The 14,472-nt window shown below is 37.2% G+C and overlaps 1 protein-coding gene across 1 annotated transcript in view; it reads right to left on the reverse strand.

The window, feature by feature from the left end:
* The window catches only part of Rbbp8 (RB binding protein 8, endonuclease), a 69,993-nt gene that overhangs the window by 15,009 nt on the left and 40,512 nt on the right, over positions 1 to 14,472 (reverse strand). Inside the window, exons 9-15 of the mRNA XM_075969296.1 lie at positions 13,548 to 13,645; positions 11,977 to 12,089; positions 9,926 to 10,817; positions 9,721 to 9,847; positions 5,889 to 5,977; positions 4,356 to 4,464; positions 533 to 673 (exon numbers count right to left, since the gene is read on the reverse strand). Coding sequence (XP_075825411.1) covers positions 533 to 673; positions 4,356 to 4,464; positions 5,889 to 5,977; positions 9,721 to 9,847; positions 9,926 to 10,817; positions 11,977 to 12,089; positions 13,548 to 13,645 — 1,569 coding nt within the window. The remainder of the gene's footprint in view (positions 1 to 532; positions 674 to 4,355; positions 4,465 to 5,888; positions 5,978 to 9,720; positions 9,848 to 9,925; positions 10,818 to 11,976; positions 12,090 to 13,547; positions 13,646 to 14,472) is intronic.

Genomic DNA, 14,472 nt, shown 5'->3' on the forward strand with positions numbered 1-14,472 from the left:
GAAGCATGGGAAGCAGAGGGAAGGTGGAAGGGGTGAGGGGAGGAAGGAAAGGGAGTGGGGAAAATGTAAAGCTCAAGTAAAAACAAATTTAAAAAAGGTGTTCAGCAGAAGGTATAGTTAAACATTCTCAACTTCTTTTTTGGAATATTTCCTTAGTTTGAAATTATTTCAAGCAAAAAAGTAACTGGGAGAGACAGCTCAAGTCGTTAAGAACACTGGCTATTCTTCCAGAGGACCCAGTTTTGAGTCCCAGCACCAACTTAGTGGTCCACAACCTTCTGTAATTCTAGTTCCAAGAGATGCACTACTATAACCTGACATCAGAGGGCACAAAATGCATACGTGGTACACAAACATATACACACAGACAAAGCACCCATACACATAAAATTTTAAAAAATATCTGAAAAAAATTTATGTAAGAAACATAAAACTTTTGTTAATATTTCTAATCAATCCTCTGTTAATTAGTTGATGACTTAAGTGAACTCAGTACAATGGTAAAGATATAATTAAAGAGAAGCATATTTACTGTTTGGTTTCTTTGTGGCAGCAGACAATTCTTCCTCATCTGGTACCTGGGGAAAGTTATCTGTCAAACAGGATTCATATTCTTCATGTGCTGTCTGATCAAACATTTCTTCCATGCTATCATTCATTTTTATGTCTCCATCTATAAAAAAGATATTGATTGACTTAGCAGCTTTGGCCTTCTGTGAAGCCCAATGTGAAAATAGTAACAAAGAAAAAGTAATGTAATACAGTCTATTCTGAACTAAGACGATTCTTACATGTGGACTGTAGGTTTCATCTTCAAGTTTTCTTTTAATAAATGAGCACAGTGAAGTGCTTATAGACACGTGTGTAAAATGTGACTCTAAGATTGTTAGCTTATGACACCTTGTCAATAGAGAACCTCAATACATGTGATGGGAAGTTTAGAGATACTTAAAAAATACACAGCTATAATACAGACTTCAGATCCAATTGTAAAGAATGTTTTAGTGAATACAGAGTGAGGTGGAGGCATCTATGGACATGCTAAAAAGATGATAGAATATTAGTTGCAAACTCTAATGTTAAAAAGAGCAGAATATTGTTATTCAAAGTGAGTAACATACTACAATATATGTAATTAAGAATTTAGGGGGCTGGAGAGATGGCTCGGAGGTTAAGAGCACTGGCTGCTCTTCCAGAGGTCCTGAGTTCAATTCCCAGCAACCACATGGTGGCTCACAACCATCTGTAATGAGATCTGGTGCCCTCTTCTGTGGTGCAGGCATACATGGAGACACAATGTTGTATACATAATAAATAAATAAAATAAAAAAAAAAAGAATTTAGAGATTTTTAAGTCGAGATTCTTTCCATGTAGCTTAATTCTTAGAAGGGGCACAAGTGGTAATAAACTAAGTCTGTTTATTTATAAAGGCCTTTTGCGGTGATTTCAAGTGTTATCCTATGGCGATAAAGCTAGCTTTTGTTACTGTCACAAAACTGGATCTTTTACACATGTTGAAGACTTTCCCCATCTATCAACTCACATATAACTCACAAAAATCAAAAAAATTCTAATCAAGGAAACTTTGAAAACTAGAAAATATACCATAATATATAATGAAATATGCTAAATATAAAGAAATGTATAAACAGCAGATATTAAGCTCCGTATAAAATTTTACTTGATTTTTTATTTTTCTAACAAAGTAGCAAAAAGTTATTCTTTTTTAAAAATTACTATTAGCACTTGGTAATTTAAAATGATGGAAACAATGAACTTACACCCCATCTACTACATCACAGTGCTGAATTCATCTTCACAAATTCCCTAAATGATTGTTTATAAATGTTTGTTATATTTAAAGGGGAATATGCTATAGATATGAATACTTTGCTTGGTATGGATCTTGGTCTATTGATACAAATTTAAGGTCAATTTTGTTATACTGTGTATATGTATTTCTGCTCTTGATTAAGGTATTGTGTTTGTGCAGCTCATTTAAAAATGTAACATATAATTAAGAAATATAGGTTAATATATAATCACCTATAATAGTCAAGCTTATAGTAATGTTAGTTAGGTTTCTAGATATATAGAGATATAATATACCTATCTATCAGTTAGATACGTATTCTTCAAATCTTTCAAAGACTAACAGAATATGGCATTTAAATGTTTTAAGAACTTAGGTCTTTTCATGACAATGAGACACATGTTCCTGGCAGCACCAATCTATTTCAAGAGGATGATGGACATTGAAAAGGCTTCTTATGGAGTTTGCTAGCCATCTGGGCAAGAAACTGCTCTTGCCTGGACTGCTTGATATCATGCTGTATGAACTGGACATGCAGGACCCCCAGAAAAATGACTGCTGAACTTGCCAGAAGGTGAGAAAGTCTTTTGGGGTTTCTGTTTCATGAAAGAGTCTGCCAGACATTCTGCAGGACACAGAAGAAAGTGACTGACAATCTGTCCACATAGGTGCAATTATCTTTGAAATCTCCCGCTTCATGGGAAAGTCTGCCAGACACTATGGGCCTATAGGCTGAAGATGGGTACCCAATGTTACAGAAGACCTTTGGATGACTGTCCAGGCGGGGAGATGTCTCTGCCAATTCTAGAGTTTTGGAAGTTGCTTATAATGGAATTCTTGTTAACTTAGGTAATGTTATATCCTTCTGGAGTCTTTGATGGAGTTGAAGAATAGATGGTTATAGTTTTCCTTAGTTATGAAAAAAGATTAAGTAGATATAAATTTTTTAACTATAATTCTAGCTTGATACCTGTTTTGTTGTATGTAAATTTCCTATGTTAAAGTTAAAACCTTTTTATTTAACAGAAATGGAGAGGTGATGTGGGATTCTCCTCTGTATGCTGTGAATATGTTTTATTGCCATTTGTTAATAAAGAAGCTGCTTTAGGTAAATGGCTTAACAAATAGAGCTAGGTGGGAAAAGCAAACTGAATGCTGGGCGCTCAGAGTGGGGCCGGGGAACAAATGAGGGAAAAGCCAGGTAGCTGCCACAGGAGACAGATGCTTCCACCAGAGCCCGCGGTAACTTTGCCCAGTAAACCACAGCCCTGTGGTGATATACAGATTAACAGAAATAGGTTAATTTAAGATATAAGAGCTAGCTAGAAAGACACTTAAGCCATTGGCCAAACAGTATTGCAAATAATACAATTTCTGTGTGATTACTTTGGGTCAGGGCAGCAGGAAATGAACTAGTGCCTCCGCCAACACCTACCAACTAGTATTCATGGTAGTGGAAGGTAGTTTGCATGCTACCAGAGGAGAAAGGTAATCATCAAACCTGCTACAAACCCAGTGACCTACAATGGTGACTGCCTTCAAGATATCCCAGCATACACACTGTGGGAGGGACCATCTATACTCTGACTGTGTGGAAGGCGCATTCCATGAGATGGAACCCATATGTGACACTGCTAGGGTGGCCATGGGCCTAGGCAAAAACCACACACTATTGTTTTATAAAGGAACACAGCAATAACATGACTGTCAACTACATTCTGCTATACCCATGCCAGTATTGCCCACCCATTATCACAGAAGTTTCTTGCAGTAAATGGGAACTCATACAGAGTCCCACGTGGACAATGTGCAGAGTGAGAGACTTCAGAGCACCCAGTCCTAAATAAGATGCCCTCATCAAACATCCCTCAGAGATCAGGGATCTATGTGGAAGAGGAGGTGAAAAGACTAGAAGGGCCAGAGGTGATGGATGACTCCAAGGAAACAGTGAAGACCAGTGCACACATGAACCCAGACTGGCAGTATGCACAGGACCTGCGTGCACAGGTTCCAGTCAGATGGGGTCCCATCACTGAGAGGAGGAAGTGGACCAAGGCTCCTACACTTAACCAAGGAGCTAGTTGCAACTGATAACCACTTGCAGAGGAAAAACAGTTTTCTCTAATGGAATCTCATTGGTTATATTACCCACATTTTGAGGCAGCCCCCATGCCTGGCTATAGTTAGCCAACATAAAATGAACATAATGGTATTTTTTAAGATTTCTGTCTTACACAACTTTGTTTGGGAAATTTTTGTCTTATTGGTCTTTTGCTTGCATATTTTATGTTTTTGTGGGTTTTTTTCCCTTTTGATTTTTCTAGAGAAAGAAAGAAGGCATGGAGTTGAGTGGGTAGAGAAGATCTGAAATGAGTTGGGGGAAAAGGAAAATGTGACTAGAATATATTGTATGAAAATTTGTTTTCAATAAGAAAAAGTCCCAAAATCCAGATCACAAACTTACTGCACTTATCATTATGATACAACTATACATTTCATTTCACATCTGATTACAGTAAACGAAATCAAAGTAAATCTTACTTGGACTTTTTTCTTTTGGCTCTTGTTTCTTCATTTTTAAAAGCACGGTTTCACTGACCAATGTACAGTCCATGTCCACCGTTTCTCCTAATCGTGAGTGACTGCTATCCTAAATAAATATATTAAAAACACAAAAGTTTAGCAATTATTCCTTCATAGTCTTATATCTGCGCTTCTGACCACAAAAAAGGTTAAAAACTCTCAACAAACTTTACAATTTTAAAGCATTAAGTTATTTACTTTTGTATCTCAGGAACAGATATAGATTTTCTTGCTTCTAGAGCACTTTAGCCTCAATATATAAGCTCTTCATGCCAATCTGAGGAAAAGGAAAACTGACCACGGAAAGACAGATTTATTTACCACTGATCCTTTGTGCTTTACTTACCATCTCCAATCTGCCTTGCAGTAATAAACTTTAGTGAACATTAAAAGCAACTTTAATAGTCAAATTTGATTTCTTCATAGCTACATGCTACTTTAATAAACTACCTAATTTCTTAATGTGCCACCAAGTAGGAGAATTTCACTAACTATATGGAACTTGAACACAAAGCAAAATCATATTTCCAGTACAAATTAAACAAAATAAAACAAAACACCATAGCTGGGTGTAGTGACGTGTGCCTTTAATCCTAGCACTCAGGAGGCAGAGAGGTGGATCTCTGAGTGTTCAAGGTCAACCTGGTCTACAGAGCTAGTTCCAGGACAGTCAGAGCTACATAGTGAGATCCTCTCTCGAACATTCATATATAAACACAAAAATGTTCCCTTTAAAAAAAAGTAAACTGGGGGAAAAAAGTCTTGACAGCATTCCTTCTTTTTTTAAAGCTAATTAAGGTGGCTAGAAAGATGATGGCCTGGTGGTTAACTTGCTGCTTTTGTAGAGGACCCAGATTCAGTTCCTAGCACTCATATGGTGACTCCCAACCAATTGTTACTCCAACTCCAGGGGATTTGACACCATCTTCTGATCTCTGCAGGTAATTTCAGGCAGATGGGGCACACAAACACACATGTAGGCAAAACTCATATGCATAATAAATATAAAAAATAAAAACATTAAAGCTAATCAAGACATATGATGGAATTATTAGCATGGTGATACACATCTATGATCCCAGCATGTGTAGGACTGAGGCAAGAGGAGAGTAAATTTGAGACCAACCTGGGTTGTATAATAAGATCCTATCTAAACAACTAAGAACATATGATAAAGGTAAAATCACTTGAAATATGTAACTATAAGTCTTTGCTATTTAATAAATACAGCTACTATCTCAAGGGGTAAACATACAAGTCTGATAACCTGGGTTTGATCCCCAGGACTCACATGGTAGATGAAGAGGACCAGATCCTGAGGGCTGTGCTCTGACCTCTGCATATATGATGGAAAATTCACATGGTGTGCAGTACTGTACAAATGCACACATACACAATAAAGGAAATGTGTAAAATAGTATTCCAAGGAGAGGAGACTGCTAACTCACTAGAGTAAGAAACAAATGGACTTTAGTTCATTTTCTAACATACCTTTGTATCTATTACAGTAACATCCATTTTATACTGAGAAAGGTCTGCTCCGGGATCAACACTCCACTGGATATTTTCAAAGGACATATCTTAGAAAAAGAGGACAGGCACAAATTAAAAACCCAATTTGAAAATCTGTTTCATTTTAAAATGTTAGGAATGCACAGAACAGAAACATTAAGGTTCCTGCAGCACTTACTCAGAAACGAAGGTCCCGGGGAGCTGAAGAAATAAATACCTCACTAGGTGAAAGCACTAACTGCTCTAGCAGAGGACTTGGGTTTGGTTCTTGGCATCTACATGGCGGCTCCTAACTGTCCATAACTCCAGTTCCAGGGACCTGATACCCCTCTGACCTCTGCAGGCATGAGCCACATACACGGTACAAATATACATACAGGAAAATCATTCAAATACATAAAAATTTTAAAATGTTGGGGGGCTGGAGAGATGGCTCGGAGGTTAAGAGCACTGATTGCTCTTCCAGAGGTCCTGAGTTCAATTCCCAGCAGCCACATGGTGACTCACAACCATCTGTAATGAGATCTGGTACCCTCTTCTGGCCTGCAGCATACATGCAAGCAAAACACTATATACATAACTAATAAATAAATCTTTAAAAAAATTTAAAGCTTAAAAAAAAAAAATTAATTCAACGTGCCCAAAGAATTTCACAAGACAGTTCAAATGGCCAATAAACATTATGAAAAAGTTATCAATATAATGAACAACCAGAAAAATGAAAGACAAAAATGAGATATTCACAGACTAAGATGGCTAGACTCAAACTGTGTGCATGTGTATATATATTTTTGGATATCCTGAAACCGTTATACAATCACAGTGTTAATGTGAAATGGCATAGCTGCTTTGGGAAACAGAAAGTCTCTTAAAAGGCTAGTAGCTGATACAAGGTCCAGCAATTTTAGTCCCAGGTAAATTGAGAAAAAGAAACAGCTATTTCCAGAAAAATCTGTACACAAATGTTCATAGCAGTATTATTCATAAAGGTAACAATGACAGCAAATTTATACTGATGATGAAAACATGACTGTATATAATGAAATCTGACTCAGCAGTAGATAGTGATGAAATGCTGACACATACACAAAGCTGGGAACTGACAACACCATGTCAGTGTGGAGATGGCTCAGCAGGTAAAGGTGCTTGCCATGCAAACATGATGACCTGAGTTTGAACTTTGGAACCCATGTGAAAGTTCGAAGAGAGAACCGACTGCATGAAGTTGTCCTCTGACCTACACATGTTGTGACACGTTCACATTCACATTCAGAAACACATCACACATGCAACAATAATAGTAAAATAAAGTCAAAGGAAAACATTATGCCAAGGGAAAGAAGTTACAAGATTTCATACTAAATATGTCTATTCATATAAAACATCTACGATATTTCAATCTACAGAGATAAAAATTAGAGCACTGATAGCCAGAAGTGGGAAGGGTGGAAAGGCTTGGGAGATGGATAAACTTAGATTGTACAGAGAGCTGTACAATTCTTTAAGAATACCAAAACCACTGGACTGGACGCAATGGACATGATAAGTGATTTGTATTTCACTAAAGTAATTGTTTAAAAGGTAGAATTGTAAAATTGCTTGAATTTTGAGTGTATTATATGTAGATATAACATATGACAACTACAAACTGTAGTTTAAGAACATGAAACAACAGTTGGGTGGTGGTGTATGTCTTTAATCCCAGCACTAGGGAGGCAGAGGCAGGTGGATCAGTGAGTTTGAGGTCAGCCTGGTCTACAAAGTGAGTTCCAGGACAGCTACACAGAGAAATCCTGTCTCGACCTCCCCTCCCCCCCATGGAGCAAAATACTAACTGCAAACAGACTGTGGAAAGTTAATAGGTATAGTGTGATTCCTAGAGGAATAATGAAACAAAAAATAAACACAAAAAGCTAAAAATCAGAAATGACAGAAAAAACAAACAAAAAACTAAAACCAAACTTTTTTCCACTTAGGGACTGAAACCTGTGTAAGAAGAACAACTAAATCATGTGCTTCAGGGGAAAATGGAAATAAGTCAATTATAAAAGAATAAAAACTTGACTGATGAAAACAAGAAAAACACTGCATATGAAGCAGAGCAGTGATGAGGGGCTGGAAACAAAAGGACATTTAGACAGATGAGGGGAACTGGGCTTGGGAGACATCTCAGAAGTGAAAGTGCTGGCTGTGCAAGGATGAGCCTTTAAATGTATGTAAAAAGATAGGTGTGGTGAAGACAGAGGACTGATAATGTATGTAAATGTATGTAAAAAGATAGGTGTGGTGAAGACAGAGGACTGATAATGTATGTAAATGTATGTAAAAAGATAGGTGTGGTGAAGACAGAGGACTGATAATGTATGTAAATGTATGTAAAAAGATAGGTGTGGTGAAGACAGAGGACTGATAATGTATGTAAATGTATGTAAAAAGATAGGTGTGGTGAAGACAGAGGACTGATAATGTATGTAAATGTATGTAAAAAGATAGGTGTGGTGAAGACAGAGGACTGATAATGTATGTAAATGTATGTAAAAAGATAGGTGTGGTGAAGACAGAGGACTGATAAATCCCTGGGGCTTGTGGGCAGGCCCAGGCGTTGTTCTAGGCCAATGAGAGACCACCTAAAAATAAGGTGGACAGCATCGAAGTAGCAATATACCAGGCATACATCCACCTACATGTGTACCTATACAGATGTGCACATGCATGTATATACACACACAAGCAAGTACAAGATTTAAACAAGAAGCTAAAAACCTATTAAATTTGCATATGTATAAGCTTACAGACAAACATTTCAATGCAAAGCAAAAAAGACAGCTAAGTATCAAAGGGTGAAGAACAAGTTTTGAATGATTAAGTATTTATTCATACATAAATATTACTGCTTCTATTACTACTACTATTACTACTATTACTGCTGCTACTGATGTTGCTGCTGCTGTTTTTTAAGACAGGATTTCTTTGTGCAACAGCTCTGGCTATCCTGGAACTCACAGAGATCCATCTGCTTCTGCCTTCTGAGTGTATGCACCACCACAGCCCAGTGATGAGCTATTTTTAAATATTCTGGACAGTTTAGGACTATGGATAGAGCTTAGTAGTAGGTTGCTTATCTAACATGTTTAAGGCCCTGTGTTCAATCTCTAGTATTGTGTTCCTCTAAAACACTAAAAACCAAAACCAACTAACAAAACAACCAAACAAATAAAAAAAAACCCTAATGGAATAGTTAAAACACTTTTTTAAAGCTTTTGCAAAGGAAGTAATGAATTAACTCTTATTCTTAAAAAATATCCCTGGACGGGCTGGGGGAGCCCGCCATGAGAAAAAGCGGTGCAGGAGGGTCTGCGCTCCGCTGGCGGCAGTAACAGACATATAAACACAGGAAATAGCCATATAAGAATTTATTAACAAGGAGAGAAAGAAAGAAAGGGAAAGGGAGAGAGGAAGGAAGAGAGAGAGAGAAAGAGAGAAAGAGAGAGAGAAAGAGAAAGAGAGAGAGAGGGAGGAGAGAGGCAAAGCCCCGTGTGTACACCGCGGGAGGAAACAGGAAGAGGTCAGAGGTTAAAAGGAGTGGGCGTGGCCAGGGCAGGGACCTAAAGAATAACATTAACTGCATTAAGTAGATCCACAAAGCCATCTAAAAATACTTATAAAGTATTTAAAATAAATTTTTAAAAAGTATAACAGCAGAAAATCAAAGGCAGGAAAAAATAAGATCTCGTCTCCCCCAAATTTATGTCTAAAGAACGTAAATGTCACGCAGTTAGAAAGAGGAAGAGCCTGTTTACAATGCACATACCTTGGTTGTTTGGCAGAGACTTTGTTTTAGCAACTCTACAGGGATTTAACTGAAGAACTGATGCAAGCTCACATCCTCCATGGACCGATCTGCTTTTTACTTTTGTTGGCACAAGAGAACCAGTACCCTAAACAAAAATGATTATTAGCACCTAAATGAAACCATAAACAATTTTAATCAAAATGGATGAACACAGAACACAAACCTTCACATCACTAAAAAAATTCTCTGTCTCCGAACTTTCTTGTGAACACGGAGGGGTTTTGAAGACAGGCTTTTCCTCTTTTATCCGCAGGGCTGTTTTATGGTCTGGAGAGCCTTTACTAGAGGCCTGGAGGATACACTGCTGCTGTAAACAGGATGCCTCTGAAGACTCTCTGGCTAATATGCAGGCCCCACTCAAGGCTTTACGACCTGAAGAAGAGCCCTTTGGAATGGGCTTCAAAGCCTCATAAATAGTCCCTTGTTTAAACTTGTTTTTACAAGTCTCATTTCCATGGCTCTTCTCTTGACGTTGGGTAGCTGCAAACCGATCTGACAAGTCCAGGGGTTTATCCATCACATGGTCTCCATTCATGAAGAACTGATTCTCCATTGGAAAAGGAAGAGTATTTTCCTTATCAAAACAGGTCGGGGGACAGTTTACTACATGTTCACTCTCTTCCTCAGTCTTCTTCCTTTTGGATGCTTTGCCGCCCAGTGATTTCAAAGGCACCAAATATTTATCAGTAATAACATCTTTAATATGATCTGTACTGCTCTGCTCATCTACAGATTCACTTACATTTTTATTCATAAATATCTGCTTATTAGGAAATGATTGGCTAATGACCTTCTTCACTTCAGACCCCAGATTATGAGGCGTAAGAAGAGCACTGTCCTCAGATTTTGATCTAGCTTTCTCTGACTTAGAGGCAGAAATGTTACTAAAGGGAGCCGTCTTCAGAAGGTTTCTTTTCCCAATGTCTAAAAGAGAAGGGGAAAAACTTGTATTCAAACCCAAATGAGTTTTCACAGTAGAGGTAGCTCCAAATACAGGAGATGAGACCCGAGTAGTAAATTCTTGGGGAGGTGTCTTTGAAGTAGATTCTGAAAATCTAAATAAATAAAGAATGATATAAGATTTTTTTAAAACTGAAAAGCAGGAAAAAAATTAAAAGACCAGTATACTAGGAAAACATTTCTTAAAACAGAACAGTAAAGCACTCTCTACCTACTAGAGGGAGATGATTAAAACAAATTTAAGAAACAATATTGGTTTCACCTCATTTGACAGAATGAAATCCTCTGAGGACTCAAAAGTCTTTTGCTATTATTAAATCGTATGAGTAATTCCAGGGAGAGAAAAATTCTTAAACTACAGAACTGAATACAGAGCTCGGTAAGTGCTCTCATCAGCTATATGATCTTCAACAAGATAGTTAACCTTATAGAACCATATTTTTGTTATCTGTTTAAAGAAAATAGAAACGGGTAATAAAACTCACTTGACAAGTTATTATCATGATAAACTCAAAGTAACTGAGGTATCTTTAAAAAAAAAATTCAAGCAAATTCAAGGCTTGGTGGCGGCGCAAGCCTTTAATCCTAGCACTCAGAGGCTGAGGCAGGCAGCTCTTTGTTAGTTCAAGGTCAGCCTGCTCTACGGATCAAATTCCAGAAAATCCAGGGCTGCATAGAGAAATCCTGTCTTGAAAAACCAACTAATCAACCAAACAAACGAAACAAAAAAAATCAAAACCAAAACACTAAAAAACAAGCAAAATGCTTTATCAACATAGATATTGTTAGTTAAATATTACAAAATTAGAGAAAATCAAAAACAAAAAAATGGGCTGGAAATATGGCTCAGTGGGTTAAAAGCACCAAAAACTCTTGCAGAGGGTCCAGGGTGAGTTCCCAGAACCAAATGGCAATTCACAACCACCTATAACTCCAGTTCTAGGGGATCTGATACTCTCTTCTGATCACTGTTACTTCCAGGGAATACGTGGCACACACACATACATAAAGGTTTACACAAACATAAAATGCATCTTTCACACCATTTAGTGTTTGGAGACACAAAGTAATGACTATGTCTTTAATAGGATAAAGCAAGATTGGGAATTCTTAATGCTGCCTGATGAATAATATCTGAAGCCACTTGAGGAGGGGGGAGACACATGGAGTATTGCTGAAATTCAGCCTTAAAGGGTTTATGGAACTACATTAAAAACAAAACAAAACAAACAAACACTATATGCTCCAAATTACCTTAAACTATCTTCACTACTTCCTGCAGATTCTCCTGAAGGCTGTTTTTTGTGATCTCCTTCAAGACAGTGGTAGAGCTCAGCCCCAAGAGGGCTTGCAGGACCTTGGGGTTCCTTCAATAGAAAAATATGCTTAAAGTTGATAAATGCTTCAATGAAATAAATCTCAAAAGTACATGAAGTAAAAGAAAGCAGAGTAAAGAGGTAATTAAACAGAGAAGGAGTTGTATTGTGAATGTATAAAATATCCTTATACTGTAGACTTTATTTTGAATAAACCTTTAAGAGTCATTTATTTATTACGTATACAGTGCTCTGTCTGCATGTATCCCTGCAGGACAGAAGGGCACCAGACCTCATTGTGAGTCACCATGTAGTTGCTGGAAACTGAGTTCAGGTCCTCTGGAAGAGCCTGTGCTCTTAACCGCTGAGCCATCTCTCCAGTCCTATACTGTAGACTTTAACTAATTTTGTTATCTAAATTTTATAACAATAAAAAATACAAAAAGATACTACCATTATTTTAATACTTTACATAAGTATAATTTACAACTGTATAGAAATATTTCAATATCAAAATACATTAAGATGAAGGGTAGAAAACACAGGTGAATTTAAAAGAATCCTTTAAAGGGAATTCTTAAGATTTATGTACATACAAATCAATCAGGAATTATTAAAACACAAGGTCAGTAGATCTGAGATTCTGTGCCTATAACACATGCAAGAATAATAAAAATGTTGCTGACCTGTGAATCAGACTATATGAAAAGTCCTTTGATATCTTCTCCTTTAATATATAGTTGATACTTGAACTTGGTAGATTTATGGAGGATAGTAAGGAACTAGAACTATTAAATACATTTAAATGTTCAGAAGCTAAGTTACCACTGTCACTTTAGGATAAATTGGAAAAGGTTAAAACAAATGTAAAGAAAAAAATCAACTCGAGTTTTCGAAATTCAAGAGTGAGACAATTTTCTAAGAGCACTCACATATTCACTGGCAAGAGCAAAGGAGGACTGTTCTAAAACTGTCATTTGCTTGTTTTTGTAGGACTAACAATCAGACTTGGGGCCCTGACAAGTGCTCTGCCACTGAGCTAAACTAAATCCTCAGTCCTTAAAATTGTATCAAAATGGAACTTAACCCAGTATTTGTGAAGCCCTGGGTTCTAATACCCAGTACTACAAACAAAGAGACTAAAACTCTACAGTTTTGGGCTAGAGAAACGGCTTAGTGGTTAAGAACATCCTTTTTTTAGAGGACTAGAATTTGATTCCCAGCACTCAAATCAGGCAGCTCACAACAGAAGAGGAGTGGATGGGGAGGTGGGGGTAGGGGTGGGTAGGGAACAGGAAGAGATAATGGAGGGGAAACTGTAGTCTTTATGTAAAAAAATGAAAAAAGTTAAATAAAATTAAAAATGTTTTGTCCTCCTGCTCATTCTCATAGTCCCTCTGTTTCTTCTTCTTCAGCATATTCTACTAGCCTGTTTAATTCTTAAAGATAGATCCAAGTAGACATATCAGTTATTAATAATTTATATAATCAAACTAAGTGATTACTTACAGACTCTTCTTGAGCATTGAGTCCAAGTGTTTCAGCGACAACAGTGTCTAGATTGAAAGCTGACTCATCAGTGGGGTAACTGCTCCTTCCACACATTCCTAAAGAAGAACAAAGAATGCTCACTACACAATTTTAGAGAAGAGATATACTGAAAAAAAAAAAGATTAGGAGAAGAATCAAGGTATTAACAACAACAACAAAAGAAAAGATTAGCAAAAAGCAAACAAGCAATCAAGCAAACAAAGAAACCAAGGTACCATTTTTAATATGGCATTGAACAAATTTTAAACTCTGTTCAAAAGGTCCAAAATATTTTCTATAAACAGCTATGGGTTACAGGTATTTTAGCACAAGCATGTTATATGTTTTCTTCTCAAGAAGCTTAGTGATTACACTTGAAAGGTGAAAACAGAATTTCTGTTTTCTAAGAGGAAAAAAAAAGAATTTGCAAAAGAATGTAAAAAATATAACAAAGTTTTAAATGCAGGCCTCTAAATCTTCCTTGGGAAGTTAAGACAAACTATACAAATTGATGCCTAAAGTGGCCCGTAAGGTAAAGGGAAGTTTGGCCACTTAACAAGATTGGGAAAACAGAAATAAAGTTTTAGGTATCTTTAAGGATACAGATACATGAAAAAAAACAAAACAAAACAAAACCCTGCTGTTCAGAGGACTACATGTGATTTAATAGCCAGGAACTGAATTGTAGCCAGGAAGATGAAAGTAGAAGGACGCGAGCCCAAACCTGTGAATTAGGGGTCAAATTATGCTTAAGAACTCAAAATTTCAGCCGGGCGGTGGTGGCGCCCGCCTTTAATCCCAGCACTTGGGAGACAGAGGCAGGTGGATCTCTGTGAGTTCGAGACCAGCCTGGTCTACAAGAGCTAGTTCCGGGACAGGCACCAAAGCTACAGAGAAACCCGAG

This window comes from Microtus pennsylvanicus, chromosome 4 (genome assembly GCF_037038515.1).
Source record: "Microtus pennsylvanicus isolate mMicPen1 chromosome 4, mMicPen1.hap1, whole genome shotgun sequence".
NCBI classification, from domain to species: Eukaryota; Metazoa; Chordata; class Mammalia; order Rodentia; family Cricetidae; genus Microtus; species Microtus pennsylvanicus.